Consider the following 15,695-nt stretch of genomic DNA (forward strand, 5'->3'; position numbering starts at 1 on the left):
CCAATTATATCTCTCTGAATTTTCAATAGAAGTATCAGCCTCCATTGACCCACCCCCAGCCTTCCATCCTCATCTTGACATTTTCTTGAAGAATTACCCTGATGCATCATTGGTAGATGGGTGTGGAACATAGCACCCTCTCAAGGTGATTGTGAAATCTGAAAAATTACATCATTCAAGTCACTTTGGAAATTGCTCAATATTACATTCAGGAATCAACTATCAGTGTCTCAGACTATAATAGAACATATGTGGATTATTTCCTCGCCATTATCCTAAACCTTCGGACCTGCCAGGCTAAAAGGGGGTGCAGGTGTCATCCATCCACTCCATGCACCATCCAAGGACTCTATAATTAATAGTTAATACAACACATATGTATAATTCAATCCCATTAATCTGTATCATCTGCAGCCTACATGGCCAGTAGGTTTTCCCAATGATATTTCTCTTATTACCATCTTTGATTCCAATCTTTAATTTAATTGAACAGAGGATTGAATCTACTATAGCTGAACTCAAGTGACTCAAGGACTCAGTAACTTTATGGCCAGTCACACATCTAACAAAAATATACACTTGTGTGTTCACTCAAAAATGAAGAGAGCAATTCATAGAAGGTCTATTGATCAAATGAGCGGCCACATAAATATAAAATAGTGATATGCTTGTATTGTGGAATACTATGCAGCATTGAAGAGGAGAGATGCCATGCAGCTAACCCCAGCATTTAGATCAAACTCATAATAACATCACTTGAAAGAAGTCAGGCAGGGTGGGGAGAGGGCTGGGAAAAAAAGAAAGAAAGAAGCCAGGCATAAGAGCATTCATGCATTTGTCATACATTCTACATATGGGAGTTCAAGACTCTACACAAACTTAGTGGAGATATCTCACTAGATCCAGTCTTTGACTGTCCCAAGTCTACTTTGAATTTCCAAGCACAAGTCACCAAGTTTGGACACTCAAAATGTAGTCATCCCACGATTGGTCTGAGGGATGGCCACAGCCATCAGGTGTCCAACCCAGATCAAGGCCAAAGGTGCTGCATGACCACAGGCAAAAGATGACTTCGAGCCCTTGGGAGGCAGACGAGTGGGTGAGAGTAGCTTGGGGGGCTTCCCCAACCTCAGCAGGACTACAGCACTACACTTGGATATGTGCTCAGCCATGTGGAATAAAGAGTTAGGATGGAAACAAGAATGATGAAGGGAGTACCCCCACCTGTACATACATGCCTGCATACATACATACTCACAAACACACGTGACTGAGGGACCATTAAAAAAAAGATATATTCATATTATATGAGAGTGCTTAATGAAAATGAGATGTGGTTCATTCAGCTACATCCACCCTCAGAAATAAATGTGTATCTCAGTTACCAATCATTATCAATAGAAGTTGACTGGATATATATTTCTGTCAAGAAGATGGGGCTACTTATGAGGTCATGGGGTGGTGAGATTGGAAGCAGAAAGATGAGATTGGAAGTACATATATAACCCAATTTGAACTGACATTGTGCTTTGTCAATCCCAGCAACTAAAATTTTAATTATTTTTTACTTATTAAAAAATCTTTTATAAAACAGGTGCAGAATGCTTTTGGAAGCCATGGACTCCCACTACAGTATTCACGATAAGAATGTTTTATTGTCTTATTAATATGTCTACAATAACTTTTTAATCTTTTTGTTCACAGTGGTTCTTGGAGATATAGGTTGGATGCCCTAGTTTCACATTATAATGCTATCTTATTAGACTCCAAATACAGTGCTCATTATGATAATGTCTTGACAATTTTTCTAATTTATTCATTTTCATTTTAATATTTCTGCTAATATGATCTAATGTTTATGTTCACAAATATCATTGGGATAGGCAACTGCATGCAATAGACTTGCTACAGTGCTCATTCAAAAAGTATGTTTTTGCAATTTATTTTTAATTCAAGTTAATTTACTATATCATAATGCCCATGTTTTGAACTTGCTTTCAAGAAAGGAACCAAAATCTATTACTTCATGGTGTAGACTCCTTTTACAATGCTCATTAAAATATTACTAGTGTTCTAGACTTGAAAATATGATTCTTTTATAATTGTTCTGTGCACAAGCTAACCTAGAAAGCCTTTTTCAGCAAATCAGCAATGATAATTTTGGTAGGAAATAGAAAGCCTTTTCATTTGACCTTCAGGCATTATATTTTTGTTTTGATTTTTTGGGGGGTGCACAGGGGTTACTCCTGGCTTTACATTCAGAAATTGCTCCTGGTCAGGCTCAGGGGACCACCACATGGGATGCAGAGAATCAAACCCAGGTCTGTCTTGGGTCAGTCAAGTGTAAAGCAAACACCCTACCAGTGTGCTATCTCTCTGGACCTGGCTTTATATTTTTAAGCACTCTGACAGGTGCCACGTGAGTCAGTTTTTCAACTGCAACCTATGGATCGATCTTCATTGTCTATCTATGTGTGTGTATATGTGTGTGTGTGGTGACCACTATGTCTGTCTAATGTTGGTCTGTATTTTAGATAATGCCTGTCTGTTGGTATATAGTCCTTCTGCCTGTTATATATAACCCCTAGTTTTCCCCCTCCCCTGCTTAACACTTTACAAATATTTTTCTGTCCCTTTGCTTCCTCAGCCTAATTTTTTTATGTTCATGAATTTTGTTATTGAAAACATAAACATAACATTTTAATAACACAAATAATAGCATATCATTATTGAATAACACAGACTTCTGTTTAATAAGAAAGGGGGAGAAATAGTACTACTGTTCTCAGGAGTAAATCCTGAATAAAGTAGATAAAGGACAGAAGTTCCAGGGGAAATTTGAAGCCATTAAATCCTCATGCATATGCCACTGTGCCTTTTGCATCCACTTCAATAGCTACTGATCAGTACTGCCTCTACTGTCCCTCTCACTGCCTGCAAGAGGGTCCCTGCAATGGAAAAATTGCCTCTCTCCTCAGAGCCAGTGAGAGCTGGAAATGTTGAGGTACTACTGTCTTAAGTTGGTTATAGCTTTGCAGTGTGAAATAGAGATTTAATGGAAGAATAGAGATTGCGTCCCAAGGTGTCACCCCTGATTTCTTATTTCTCCCCATCTAACCCTTTTTACTCTCAGTTCTTAAATTGTCAAGAACTGGAACATTCCCCCTACTGCAACTCACTGCCAGCTGGCTCCCAAAGCTGGGACAGCCTCCCAGCCCAGCTCCTGACTAGGCCCAGGAAGAAGCTGCTGCCACAGCTGCTGATGTTTAAATCTCGGTGGCCCCTTTTCTCCCACCTCCCTTTGCCATGGACTGTTGTTTGCTACTGGATTTGGCTTTTGAGAGACCTTCAGCTCAAGGACATTTCCTGATCTGTGACTGCTGTGAGTCATTCTTCAGACTTCAGAAGACCACATAGCAGGTTGAAGCTGTGCTCTAAATTATATCCCCCATACTATTTCTAAAGACTTAAAGGGAACATGTATATTTTCTTTATATATGTCTTTAAGACTATTTCCTTATTATTATGTATTTCCTTATTTAGATGCAGTTTTCCCCACCTATTTTTTTAATTTGTTTAGTAGGAAATTCTAGAAGATAAATTTCTCTTGGTTCTGAGTTTATGTTAGAACCAGGCTATAGGTATTGCTTAGTTTATTATTTTTATATGCACCATATGCACCAGTAGTATCTTGTGACATTTTCCTTTTTGCACAGGCACATTAAAATGGAGAAATCGTACATATAGAAAGATCTTCTGGGCCCGGAGAGATAGCACAGCGGTGTTTGCCTTGCAAGCAGCCGATCCAGGACCAAAGGTGGTTGGTTCAAATCCCGGTGTCCCATATGGTCCCCCGTGCCTGCCAGGAACTATTTCTGAGCAGACAGCCAGGAGTAACCCCTGAGCAGCGCCGGGTGTGGCCCAAAAAAAAAAAAAGAAAGATCTTCTTATCTAACAGAAATAGAAACTCCTAAATTTTTATTGCAGAGGTCCTCTCACCCTGAACATTTGTCATAGTGAATTGACTTAGGCTTCAGTCAATCAGACATTAGCTGTTCACCCCTGAATCTTGGGTCCCATCTTTGAAATAGGAATGGTTTTCTGAACCACCACCAGGAATTAAACTTTTTCTGGGGAATATCTTAAAGCTGCCTTGGCACTGACCTGCTCCAGGGTAGGTTCATATGAAACAGCAACAACTTGTATTCAGGGTTTCCCTGCCTTGCAACCTAATATTGAGATGAAACCAGGAGACACTTCATGACACCCTGTCTTTAACATAGGATCTGCGGAAAAACTATGACCTCTACTTACTGAAGATCTAACTGCAACAATGGTGATTGAGAAGAACTTTATCCTGGGACCATGAAGAAAGACTTAGAGGTTAGACAACTTAGTATTCTTGGACCCTATAATTGGTCTTTTGGCAGGATGCTTCATGGTTAGGAACACTCTGTTTTAGGCCAAAGTTTTTTTCTATCTTCACCAAATTTTGCTGTGCATATACAAAAAAAAACTGCCAACCCGCTTTTATCATTTAGGTAGGAGCTCCTGCTTTTTTCATAGAACCTTGGGACATGAATTGCTTTGTGGGATTTTTGTTTTATTTTTATTTGTTTATTTGTTTTGTTTTGGGCCAAACCAGGTGCCACTCAGGGGTTACTCCTGTCTATGCTCTCAGAAATCACTCCTAGATTGGGAGACCATATGAGACATTGAGGACAGAACCCAGGTCCGTTTTGGGTCAGCCATGTGCAATGCGAATACCTTACTGCTGCGCTATCACTCTGACCCCACTTATTGCTTTCTTCTACCTCATATTTCTTCATTCTGATGCAAAATTGAGAAGGGAGAAAAAAAGAAAGGATGGAGTCCAGCAGACAAGTGGTCTGGCTGCATTGGTGGAAACAAAAGAAATACAGAACTATATCAAAACCTAGTCAACAATGATAGAATCAAGAGACCCAAACTCTAACAAACTAAACTTAATATGGGCCTGTTATACAGGAAGGCCAAGGGGCAAAGTGCTAATATAGGATGCACTCTGGAAACATTGATGGAGAGAGGTTGACACTGGTGGTGTGATTGGGCCTGGTTCATTGTATGTCTGAAATCTAACTATGAAGGATTTTGTAGATCACAATGCTTTCAATAAAAATTTTTAATTAAAAAAAAATTTAATTATGTTGAGCTCTGCCAATTTCCATGCTGGTCCCTCAGTTTCTATTCCTGAGCTCACTTAAAGCACCCCTTTAAAAAGTGATACTAATTTCATTAAAATGTAAATTCACAAAGTGTCAAATGTGTTCCAAACCCCCACGTCCACTTTGTGGTCTCATTGGACTGGGCATAAATCAATAGTCTCTTTTCACCATGGTCTTTACATCCCTAGATAATGGGTCCCACCACCCTCTGGTTTCTTCTCCTACAGACCCACCACCCTCTTCCCTGCTGGCTTTCTGGAAGCAGTCTCCAATTCTCTCCCCAAATGTCCTGAGCTTGCTCTGCCTCAGTATCTTGCCCAGAGACTTGCCTCTCTCCAGTGCTTTCTACCTTTTCCTTCCAAAGTTTCTGCTCAGAAATAAAACCATGCCTATCCATGCCTTGCCACCTGAATGATTGCCCCCCCACACTTTCTAAAGTAGCACCTGGTTTTATTGAAGTATAGTGTGTAATTGCTTCTTTCTTTCTTAGCTTAGTTTGCATTTCTTGTCCAATGCTCTATCACCAACACCTAGAATATTTCCTAGGAGCACAAAAGGAATCAGGTAAGGATTATTGACTTAGCAAACACAGACATCACTGGGTCAAAATGGTTGCCTAAAGACAAGCATTTCCACACACTAGGCTATTTGTCAAGTCTCACTTCCTCAAGGCAATCTGACGAAATGCTCATTAGAATCAACTTCATTGCATTTTACAGTCAAGGAAACAGTCTCAGTAAGTAACTGCTAAATCCAGGGGAAAAAAAAAAAAAACAGAAATAAATCTGACTCCAACAATAATGAATCTCACCTCTATGTCTCATCCTTCAATATCTTTCTTACTCTTCTTTCTTACTCTGTCCTCTGTTTTCTCTGTATTTTCCACTCTTTCTACTTCTTCACAAAGAAGCTATGCCAGTAGAGGGTGTGGACTCTTTCAGGGTCCTTTCAGGAGCTAAGGAAGTGCTGTAGAAAGTCAAATGTCTGAAAATAGAATTGGATGTATGGAGTGCAGAGGGTACATCATTTTTACCAAATCTCGAAGGGCACAGACATGGTCAAGTATTCTGCAGCTCTATGGTGGGAGGCACTGCTGAGGATGTCCCTTGTGATGGTCCTGTCTTCATCCTGAAAGACCCTGTTGTGTGTGTAAGACAAGGACTATTTCCAAGCTCACTATCTTTACCTCTAAGAAGATGAGGGCTTTTCTCCCAGACTACCAGGTTTCTATAAAAGAACCTCCCTGGAGGGCCAAAGTGATAGCACAATGTAGGGTAAGACAATTGCCTTGCACATGACAGACCTAAGTTCAATAACAGGCATTCAAAATGGTCCCCTGACCAATTTCTGAATTCAAAGCCAAGAGTAACCCCTGAGTGCTGCTGGGTGTGGCAGAGAGAGAGAGAGAGAGAGAGAGAGAGAGAGAGAGAGAGAGAGAGAGAGAGAGAGAGAGAGACTTGATGAATTACCACCACAGTGAAATTGAATCCTGGCCCCCTCCATGCTGAGGGGAAAGAAGTAGTCCAGGAATTTACAAGTCCAGAATCATTGCAATACTCAGAAGTGATTAGTCCACTTGTGGACATGGACTGTGTTCTTAAAGATAAGGAAATAATTATACATGAAATCATCCCTAGAAAGCTGCAATACCATGCCCAGCTTTAGAATATTCCCTTCTCCATTCACACGTTGCTACTCAGCAATAATGATTAGTGGAGACCATTTTAATCCCTCCCTCTTCCTAGTTCTCCTGGCACTTAAATAGGCCACATGGCTCTCTTTTTCTGACATTACAGACAACTGTTTCTCAGTGCTCCTGCCTTCTTTCTCTCACTCACTTCCAGCAAAAGGTGGCAGCACAATGTAAAATTCTATACACCTGACTCACACCCAAACTCCTCTGCTACTCTCCATCTTTTCCAAGGACAAACATCATGGGCACCAATAGGAAGATGTAGGCCTCTGGACTTCTGCTCTGACCACCCTCCACTAGCTTCATCTCTACGGCCCTTAGTCTCCAACCACCACACACCCACCAGAACCTGGAGGGAAGTCTGAGTCCCTCCTAAAAGTGATTCTCAAAGACGGAGCAGGGGAGCCATCCCACACCCTACTCTTCTGTGTCTCACCTTTAAGAAGGATTTGATGAAGCCTTGTCTGCCAATCTGCAGAAGGTTCCCCAAAAAGGGCAGGGGACGGGGGCCAGGAGGGAGATGTCCATGAGCGTTTGTGTGTCTCCAGCCCATGAGCAAAAAGAGTCCCATGAGAACAGCCAGGAGAAGGACAGTGAACATCTTGGTTCTGGTTGGCCAGCCTTCCTCTCCACTGCTTCCTCAGTTGAAAAGGGTTCTTAATCCTGAATCTGCCACTGTGTCATATATATAGTATCAGACTATCTCACTTTTCATCATGGCCCAGTAGCAAAAATTTAGACAAAACTCATCATGTGACTCATATTTCCTGCTCATCCAGCCCAATAACCTGGTCACTCTACCATACTCTCCACCCCTGATGTAAACAGATGCCAAAATCCACATGTGTTGTCTCTCTATGTGTGTGAGAAAGAGAGATAGAGAGACAGCAAGAGATACTGCTCAATTTCTGGGTGTGTGGGTGAGCATACCTACTTTTGCTAGTCATATGTTTACACTCAAACTTACAAGTATTTCTACATGCATCCTGGCACCTATGTATGTTCTCACATGATGTTGATATATGAAGAGAAGTTTCATTATACCTGGACTTTCTAGAGTGCTTGTGTCTATTTGTTGTGTGATCTTAGAAGATGGTATGGTTTCACCTCTGGAGGTGGATTTGCATTTGGGTGATGGTGTTGTTCATCCCAGGGCCTACTAAGTGTGTTCCTCTTCTGGAATATGAACTTTTGTCAGCACTATTTGCTATAAATATCCTTTTATCATACTTTCCATCTGCATAAAGTGACTGCATCAAATCAATATGACTTTGCATCTACATCAAAACTCAGAGGTCTATTTTATGACTCAAGTTAAGATGATTTTCTTCTCTTACTTTTATTTTATTATTTTATTTTATCTTATTTTTATTTTATATTTATTTCTCTTTTCTTTATCCCAATACCAAAGTGTCTTCATGAACAAAGATTTACATTTCCTAGGATCTCTCTGTCTTTGTCCTCGAGCACTGGCCTTCTGTTTCAAATGTGTAGATTTGAAGTGTTTTGACACTTTTATTTGAATATGATAAGCAATTAATTAATTTATACACACCCTCTAGAGGCAGGGTGACAAACATGCGGCACTTGAGCCGCATGCGGCTCCCGGCCAAAATGAATGCGGCTCTTTGCCTCTTATCATTATTTTGTATACTGTGACTCTTTGCCAAGTTTGGATTTTGTTATGCTGCTTCTGAGGAGGGACCTCTGAGGAGAGATCTCTGATGAGAGATCTCCGAGCGCGTAGTCCCGCCCCCAGGCTGCGTCATCCCGTCTCCCATCCCTCGGAAACAACTGCACGGGCCAGCGAGCGGGGGACCCGTGTGTCACATGCTGGGTCCCATTTTGCAGTTAGTTCTTAGTGTGGAGGACGCAGCACACCCTCACCATCACTGCAGGAATTTGACCCTCACTCAAAATGGCAAAATGCAATATGTGTTTATTATTGTTAAAATTATATGCTTTTGTGTGAGTGTTTGTTTTGGCAGGTCACTGCGTGGTGTGGCTCTCTGACTCTCATAGTTTAACATTTTGGTTCTTTGTGTCAAACTTTTTCGCCACCCCTGCTATAGAGCTTCTCACAGGATGCAATAAGTTGGTTTGGTTTGGAATTGACATCTTTTTCATAAGAGTTTTATGCCTAGTTGAAAACAGAATGGCTCTTCACTGGGCAGAGAATGTGGTAGGCAGAACAATGTACTCCAACAAGAAAAGGGTGCACATTCTAATTCCCCAAACAAATGCCTATTTTAGGTCATATGACAAAGCAGGATTAAGTTTTAGATAGAATTATAGAATGTCAGAGTGGAATAGTAGATTAAATTATCTAGGCTGGTGCAATGTGATCCCTACATCCTTCAAAGTAATGGGGAGAGGAGGCAGAAGAAATGGATCCAAGGGAAATAGTGCTGTGAAAGACTAGCCAGAGAGATTCAATATTGCTAGCTTTAAATAAGAGGGGGATAACAAGTGAAGAAATGTAAAATTCTCAAGTAGCTGTAAAGGCAAGAAAATAGACTCTCCTCCATAACCTTATGATCTCACAAAGGTTATCAATCTAGTTGATTTATTCATTTTAGTCCATGAGATCCATGTTGAACTTCTGACTTAAAACAAATAGGATGACCAGCATTCTACGGGCCCCTTCCCTCAGTCTCCTCAGTAAGGCAGGAAGTGAATCTTGTATATTGGGGCAATTTGATAAAGCCACACTCCATGAGAGTGAGGTCATTGTCCTTGGGGTCCCCTGTTAGTAGCCAGAATAAAGTTCTGCAGGATAATGGCGAAGAAGAGGAATAATTCTGTGAAGTTGATGCCTTCTTCAAGAAAAAGACACTTCACTGTGGGCACAGAAGGTCACTGGTATGGGCAGTTAGTCACACATGCTCTGTCCTTCTCATCTGAATGCACAGACACCTGTGCCCATTGCAAAAGATTCACCTGGGGTTGATCTCTAGCTGCAATTCCAATTAGACTAAAGGGAATCCTAACTTCTAAAATCAGGTGCAATCTCTGACAGCATTTGTAGCTTCTTTTAGAATAATTATTGATGAAAAAAAGAATAATTATTGACGATACAATTTGTGAACCCACCTCTGGTTGGACGTGGACATATGGGTACTTCCACCGATGGATGCTCATATCTGACTTACCACCTGATGTTCCTTTTGTCAAACCAGAGAAGGACTGGATCTACCTCAAAGAACTATAGTGAAGTCAAACAAATTAATACGGGGAACAACTGCTACCATAAAATCAGCCTGAATGAAGATTCCTGTAGGTGTACTTGTGTGTGTATCTCTACAAGAAAATTGATGTGTCTCTGGCACTACACCTATTTGTATCTGGGGTGTTTCCTGACCTCAAAGCCACATGATTCATAGGTGAAAATCCACAAGGGACAGAAAATGGTGGTAGGAGTTTCTCTAAAGTGAAAAGAACTTCCCCAATGAGTTGAAAGTGCAGTTATAGGGGCCAGAAAGATAGCATGGAGGTAAGGCATTTGCCTTTCATGTGGAGGGTCATTGGTTCAAATCTCGGCATCCCCTGTGGTCCCCTGTGCTTGCCAGGGACAATTTCTGGACGTGGAGCCAGGAGTGACACCTGAGCACTGCTGGGTATGGTCCAAAAACAAAACAAAAAATAATGCAGGTATACAACTTAACAAAAGAGGTAATAGACTTACATCAATTCAAAATATTTAAGAAAGAAATTGAAGGGGCCGGAGAGATAGCATGGAGGTAAGGCGTTTGCCTTTCATGAAGGAGGTCATCGGTTCGAATCCCGGCATCCCATATGGTCCCCCGTGCCTGCCAGGAGCAATTTCTGAGCCTGGAGCCAGGAATAATCCCTGAGCACTGCGGGGTGTGACCCAAAAACCAAAAAAAAAAAAAAAAAAAAAAAAAGAAATTGAAGAAGACCTAAGAAAATGTAAAAAACATTCCATGCTCATGAATCGAAAGAATCAAAGTTATCAAAATGACCATATTACCCAAATTACTATATACCTATATACTCAAGTATAAGCTGACCTGACTATAAACTGCCCCCCCTAATTTTACCCTGAAAACTGGGAAGATTTAGTGACTTGAGTATAACCCAAGGTGGAAAATGCAGCAGCCACTGGTCAATTTCAGAAATTATATGTACATACATATATACCATTTTAGACAGTAATGTATTGTAAATAAATGGTTAAAAATCCTGAATCCTTATACTCTAAAACCCCTGATTATAAGGATTCAGGTTTTATAAACATTTATTTACATAATTTTACAGCCTTATATGGATTTTTCACATAATTAAATGTGCCATTGAATATTGTGAATTACATAGTTCAGTGGCATATAGTTCAGTTGAGCCACTAACCACGTCAACTCAGCCGTGACTTGTGGCCTGAGCTAAAGCATTGCACCCTCCAGCAAACAGCAGAAGACGACTGGAGACGACGTGCATTTGATTCGGTGAGCACACTCCGAATCAAATAACCTGTATGACCTAAATAAAAGCCGGGTTTGGGTTTTTCAACACAAATTTTGTGCCAGAAAAAGCTCAGCTTAGACTTGAGTATATACAGTAGCTTCAATGCAATCCCGACTCAAAGTCAAATAAAATTCTACAAGGACTTAAAACAATCAATTATAAAGTTTGTGTGGAACTGTAAAAGATCCCAGATAGCCAAAATCATACAAAAAGAAAAAGAAAGAAAGAAAGAAAGAAAGAAAGAAAGAAGAAAGAAAGAAGAAAGAAGAAAGAAAGAAAGAAAGAAAGAAAGAAAGAAAGAAAGAAAGAAAAAAGAAAGAAAAGAAAAAGAAAGAAAGAAAGAGAGAGAGAGAGAGAGAGAAGAAAGAAAGAAAGAAAGAAAGAAAGAAAGAAAGAAGAAAGAAAGAAAGAAGAAAGAAAGAAAGAAAGAAAGAAAAGAAAGAAAAAAAGAAAGAAAGAAAGAAAGAAGAAAGAAAGAAAGAAAAAGAAAGAAAGAAAGAAAGAAAGAAAGAAAGAAAAGAAAGAAAGAAAGAAAGAAAAGAAAGAAAGAAAGAAAGAAAGAAAGAAGAAAGAAAAGAAAGAAAGAAAGAAGAAAGAAAGAAAGAAAGAAAGAAGAAAGAAGAAAGAAAGAAAGAAAGAAAGAAAGAAAGAGAGAAAGAAAGAAGGAAGGAAGGAAGGAAGGAAGGAAGGAAGGAAGGAAGGAAGGAAGGAAGGAAGGAAGGAAGGAAGGAAGGAAGGAAGGAGGGAAGAGGAAGGAGGGAGGGAGGGAAGGAGGGGGAGGGAGGGAGAAGGAGGGGAAGGAGGGAAGGAGGGAAGGGGAAGAAGGGAAGGGGAAGAAGGGGAAGGGAAGAAGGGGAAGGGGAAGAAGGGGAAGGGGAAGAAGGGGAAGGGGAAGAAGGGGAAGGGGAAGAAGGGGAAGGGGAAGAAGGGGAAGGGGAAGAAGGGGAAGGGGAAGAAGGGGAAGGGGAAGAAGGGGAAGGGGAAGAAGGGGAAGGGGAAGGGAAAGGAGAGGGGAGGGGAGGGAGGAGGAGGGGAGGGGAGGGAGGGGAGGGAAGAAAAGGGAAGGGAAGGGAAGGGGAGGGAAGGGAAGGGAAGAAAAGGGAAGGGAAGGGGAGGGGAGGGGAGGGAAGGGAAGGGAAGGGGAGGGGAGGGGAGGGGAGGGGAGGGGAGGGAAGGGAAGTGAAAAGGGAAGGGAAGGGAAGGGAAAAGGGAAGGGAAGGGAAAAGGGAAGGGAAGGGAAGAGAAAAGGGGAAGGGAAGGGGAAGGGAAAAGGGAAGGGAAGGGAAGGGAAAAGGGAAGGGAAGGGAAAAGGGAAGGGAAGGGAAGGGAAAAGGGAAGGGAAGGGAAGGGAAGGGGAAAGGGAAGGGAAGGGGAAAGGGAAGGGAAGGGGAAAGGGAAGGGAAGGGGAAAGGGAAGGGAAGGGGAAAGGGAAGGGAAGGGGAAAGGGAAGGGAAGGGGAAAGGGAAGGGAAGGGAAAGGAAAGGGAAGGGAAGGGAAAGGGAAGGGAAGGGGAAAGGGAAAGGGAAGGGAAGGGGAAAGGGAAGGGAAGGGGAAAGGAAAGGGAAGGGGAAAGGGAAGGGAAGGGGAAAGGGAAGGGAAGGGGAAAGGGAAGAAGGGGAAAGGGAAGAAAGGGAAAGGGAAGAAAGGGAATAGGGAAGAAAGGGAAAAGGGAAAAGGGAAGGGAAGGGAAGGAAAGAAAAGAAAGGAAAGGAAAGGAAAGGAAAGGAAAGGAAAGGAAAAGGAAAGGAAAGGAAAGGAAAGGAAAGGAAAAAAAAGGAAAGGAAAAAAGGAAAGGAAAGGGAAAGAAAGGAAAAGGAAAGGAAAAAAGGAAAGGAAAGGAAAAAGGGGAAAGGAAAGGAAAAAAGGAAAGGAAAGGAAAAAAGGAAAGGAAAGGAAAAAAGGAAAGGAAAGGAAAAAAGGAAAGGCACGGCAAAAATGAAAGTAAAGGAAAAAAGGAAAGGAAAGGAAAAAAGGAAAGGAAAGGAAAAAAGGAAAGGAAAGGGAAAAGGAAAGGAAAGGGAAAAAGGAAAGGAAAGGGAAAAATGAAAGGAAAGGAAAAAAGGAAAGGAAAGGAAAAAGAAAGGAAAGGAAAAAGGAAAGGAAAGGAAAAAAGTAAAGGAAAGGAAAAAAGGAAAGGAAAGGAAAAAAGAAAGGAAAGGAAAAAAGAAAGGAAAGGAAAGGAAAAAGGAAAGGAAAAAGGATGAAGGGAAGGAAAAAGGGAAGGGAAGAAAAAGGATGAAGGGAAGGGGAAGGGAAGGAAAGAAAAAGGAAAGGAAAGGGAAGGGAAGGGAAGGAAAGAGAAGGGAAGGGAAGGAAAGGAAAGGGAAGGGAAGGGAAGGGAAGGAAAGAGAAGGGAAGGGAAGGGGAAAGGAAAGGAAAAAGGGAAGGAAAGGGGAAAGGAAAGGAAAAAGGGAAGGAAAGGGGAAAGGAAAGGAAAAAAGGGAAGGAAAAAGGGAAGGAAAAGGGAAGGAAAGGGGAAAGGAGAAAGGAAAGGAAAGGGGAAAGGAGAAAGAAAAGGAAAGGGGAAAGGAGAAAGAAAAGGAAAGGGGAAAGGAGAAAGGAAAGGAAAGGGGAAAGGAGAAAGGAAAGGAAAGGGGAAAGGAGAAAGGAAAGGAAAGGGGAAAGGAGAAAGGAAAGGAAAGGAAAGGGGAAAGGAGAAAAGAAAGTAAGGAAAGGAAAGGGGAAAGGAGAAAGGAAAGGAAAGGAAAGGGGAAAGTAGAAAGGAAAGGAAAGGAAAGGGGAAAGGAGAAAGGAAAGGAAAGGAAAGGAAAGGAAAGGGGAAAGGAGAAAGGAAAGGAAAGGAAAAATGAAAGGAAACGAAAGGAAAGGAAACGAAAGGAAAGGAAAGGAAAGGAAAAGGAAAGGAAAAGGAAAGGAAAGGGGAAAGGAGAAAGGAAAGGAAAGGGGAAAGGAGAAAGGAAAGGAAAGGAAAGGGGAAAGGAGAAAGGAAAGGAAAGGAAAAAGGAGAAAGGAAAAAGGAAAAAGGAGAAAGGAAAAAGGAAAAAGGAGAATGGAGAAAGGAAAAAGGAGAAAGGAGAAAGGAGAAAGGAAAAAGGAGAAAGGAGAAAGGAGAAAGGAAAAGAAAAAAGGAAAAAAAAGGAGAAAGGAAAAGAAAAAAGGAAAAAGGAGAAGAAAAGGAAAAAAAAGGAAAAAGGAGAAAGGAAAAGAAAAAAGGAAAAAAGGAGAAAGGAAAAGAAAAAAGGAAAAAGGAGAAAGGAAAAAAAGGAAAAGGGAGAAAGGAAAAAAAAGGAAACGGAGAAATGAAAAAAAGCAAAAAGGAGAAGGAAAAAAAGGAAAAAGGAGAAAGGAAAACAAGGAAAAAGGAGAAAGGAAAAAAAGGAAAAAGGAGAAAGGAAAGGAAAAGGGGGAAAAAAGGAAAAAGGGGAAAAAAGGAAAAGGAAAAAGGAAAAAAACAAAGGAAAAAGGAAAAAGGGAAAAAACAAAGGAAAGAGGAAAAAGGGAAAAAAAGGAAAAGAAAAAGGGAAAAAAACAAAGGAAAAGGAAAAAGGGAAAAAAAGGAAAAAGGAAAAAGGGGAAAAAAGAAAAGGGAAAGGGAAAAAAAAATGAAAAAAGGGGAAAAAAAGGAAAAAAGGGGGGGAAAAAGGAAAAAGGGAACAAAAGAAAAAAGGAAAAAAGGGGAAAAAAGGAAAAAGGAAAAAGGGAAAAAGGAAAAAGGAAAAAGGGAAAAAAGGAAAAAGAAAAAAAGGAAAAAAGGAAAAAGAAAAAAAAAAGGAAAAAAGGAAAAGAAAAAGGAAAAAAAAAAAAGGAAAAAAGGAAAAAAAGGAAAAGGAAAAAGGAAAAAAGGAAAAAAGAAAAAAGGAAAAAAAAAAAAGGGAAAAAGGAAAAAAGAAAAAAGGAAAAAGAAAAAAGGAAAAAGGAAAAAAAGGAAAAAGGAAAAAGGAAAAAAAAAAAGGAAAAAGGAAAGGAAAGGAAAGGAAAAAAGGAAAAGGAAAGGAAAAAGGAAAAAGGAAAGGAAGGAAAAAGGAAAAGGAAAGGAAAGAAAAAAAGGAAATGAAAAAGGAAAGGAAAAAGGGAGGAAAAGGAAGGAAAAGGAAGGAAGGAAAAGGAAGGAAGGAAGGAAGGAAGGAAGGAAGGAAAGAAGAAAGAAAGAAAGAGAAAAAGAAAGAAAGAAAGAAAGAAAGAAAGAAAGAAAAGAAGAAAGAAGAAAGAAAGAAAGAAAGAAAGAAAGAGAAAGAAAGAAAGAAAGAAAGAAAGAAAGAAAGAAAGAAAAAAGAAAGAAAGAAAGAAAGAGAGAGAGAGAAGAAAGAAAGAAAGAAAGAAAGAAAGAAAGAAAGAAAGAAAAAAGAAAGAAAGAA

At 40.5% G+C, this 15,695-nt stretch overlaps 2 protein-coding genes across 2 annotated transcripts in view; both read right to left on the reverse strand.

Moving 5' to 3' along the window:
* The window catches only part of LOC126027511 (cytochrome P450 2B11-like), a 34,539-nt gene extending 27,041 nt beyond the window's left edge, over positions 1-7,498 (reverse strand). The window contains exon 1 of the mRNA XM_049786506.1: positions 7,334-7,498. Within this exon, the coding sequence (XP_049642463.1) occupies positions 7,334-7,498 (165 nt within the window). The remainder of the gene's footprint in view (positions 1-7,333) is intronic.
* Positions 1-15,695, reverse strand: part of LOC126028134 (cytochrome P450 2B11-like) — a 260,434-nt gene that overhangs the window by 148,635 nt on the left and 96,104 nt on the right. The gene's annotated exons all lie outside the window — the stretch shown is intronic.

This window comes from Suncus etruscus, chromosome 14, assembly GCF_024139225.1.
Source record: "Suncus etruscus isolate mSunEtr1 chromosome 14, mSunEtr1.pri.cur, whole genome shotgun sequence".
Lineage (NCBI taxonomy): Eukaryota > Metazoa > Chordata > Mammalia > Eulipotyphla > Soricidae > Suncus > Suncus etruscus.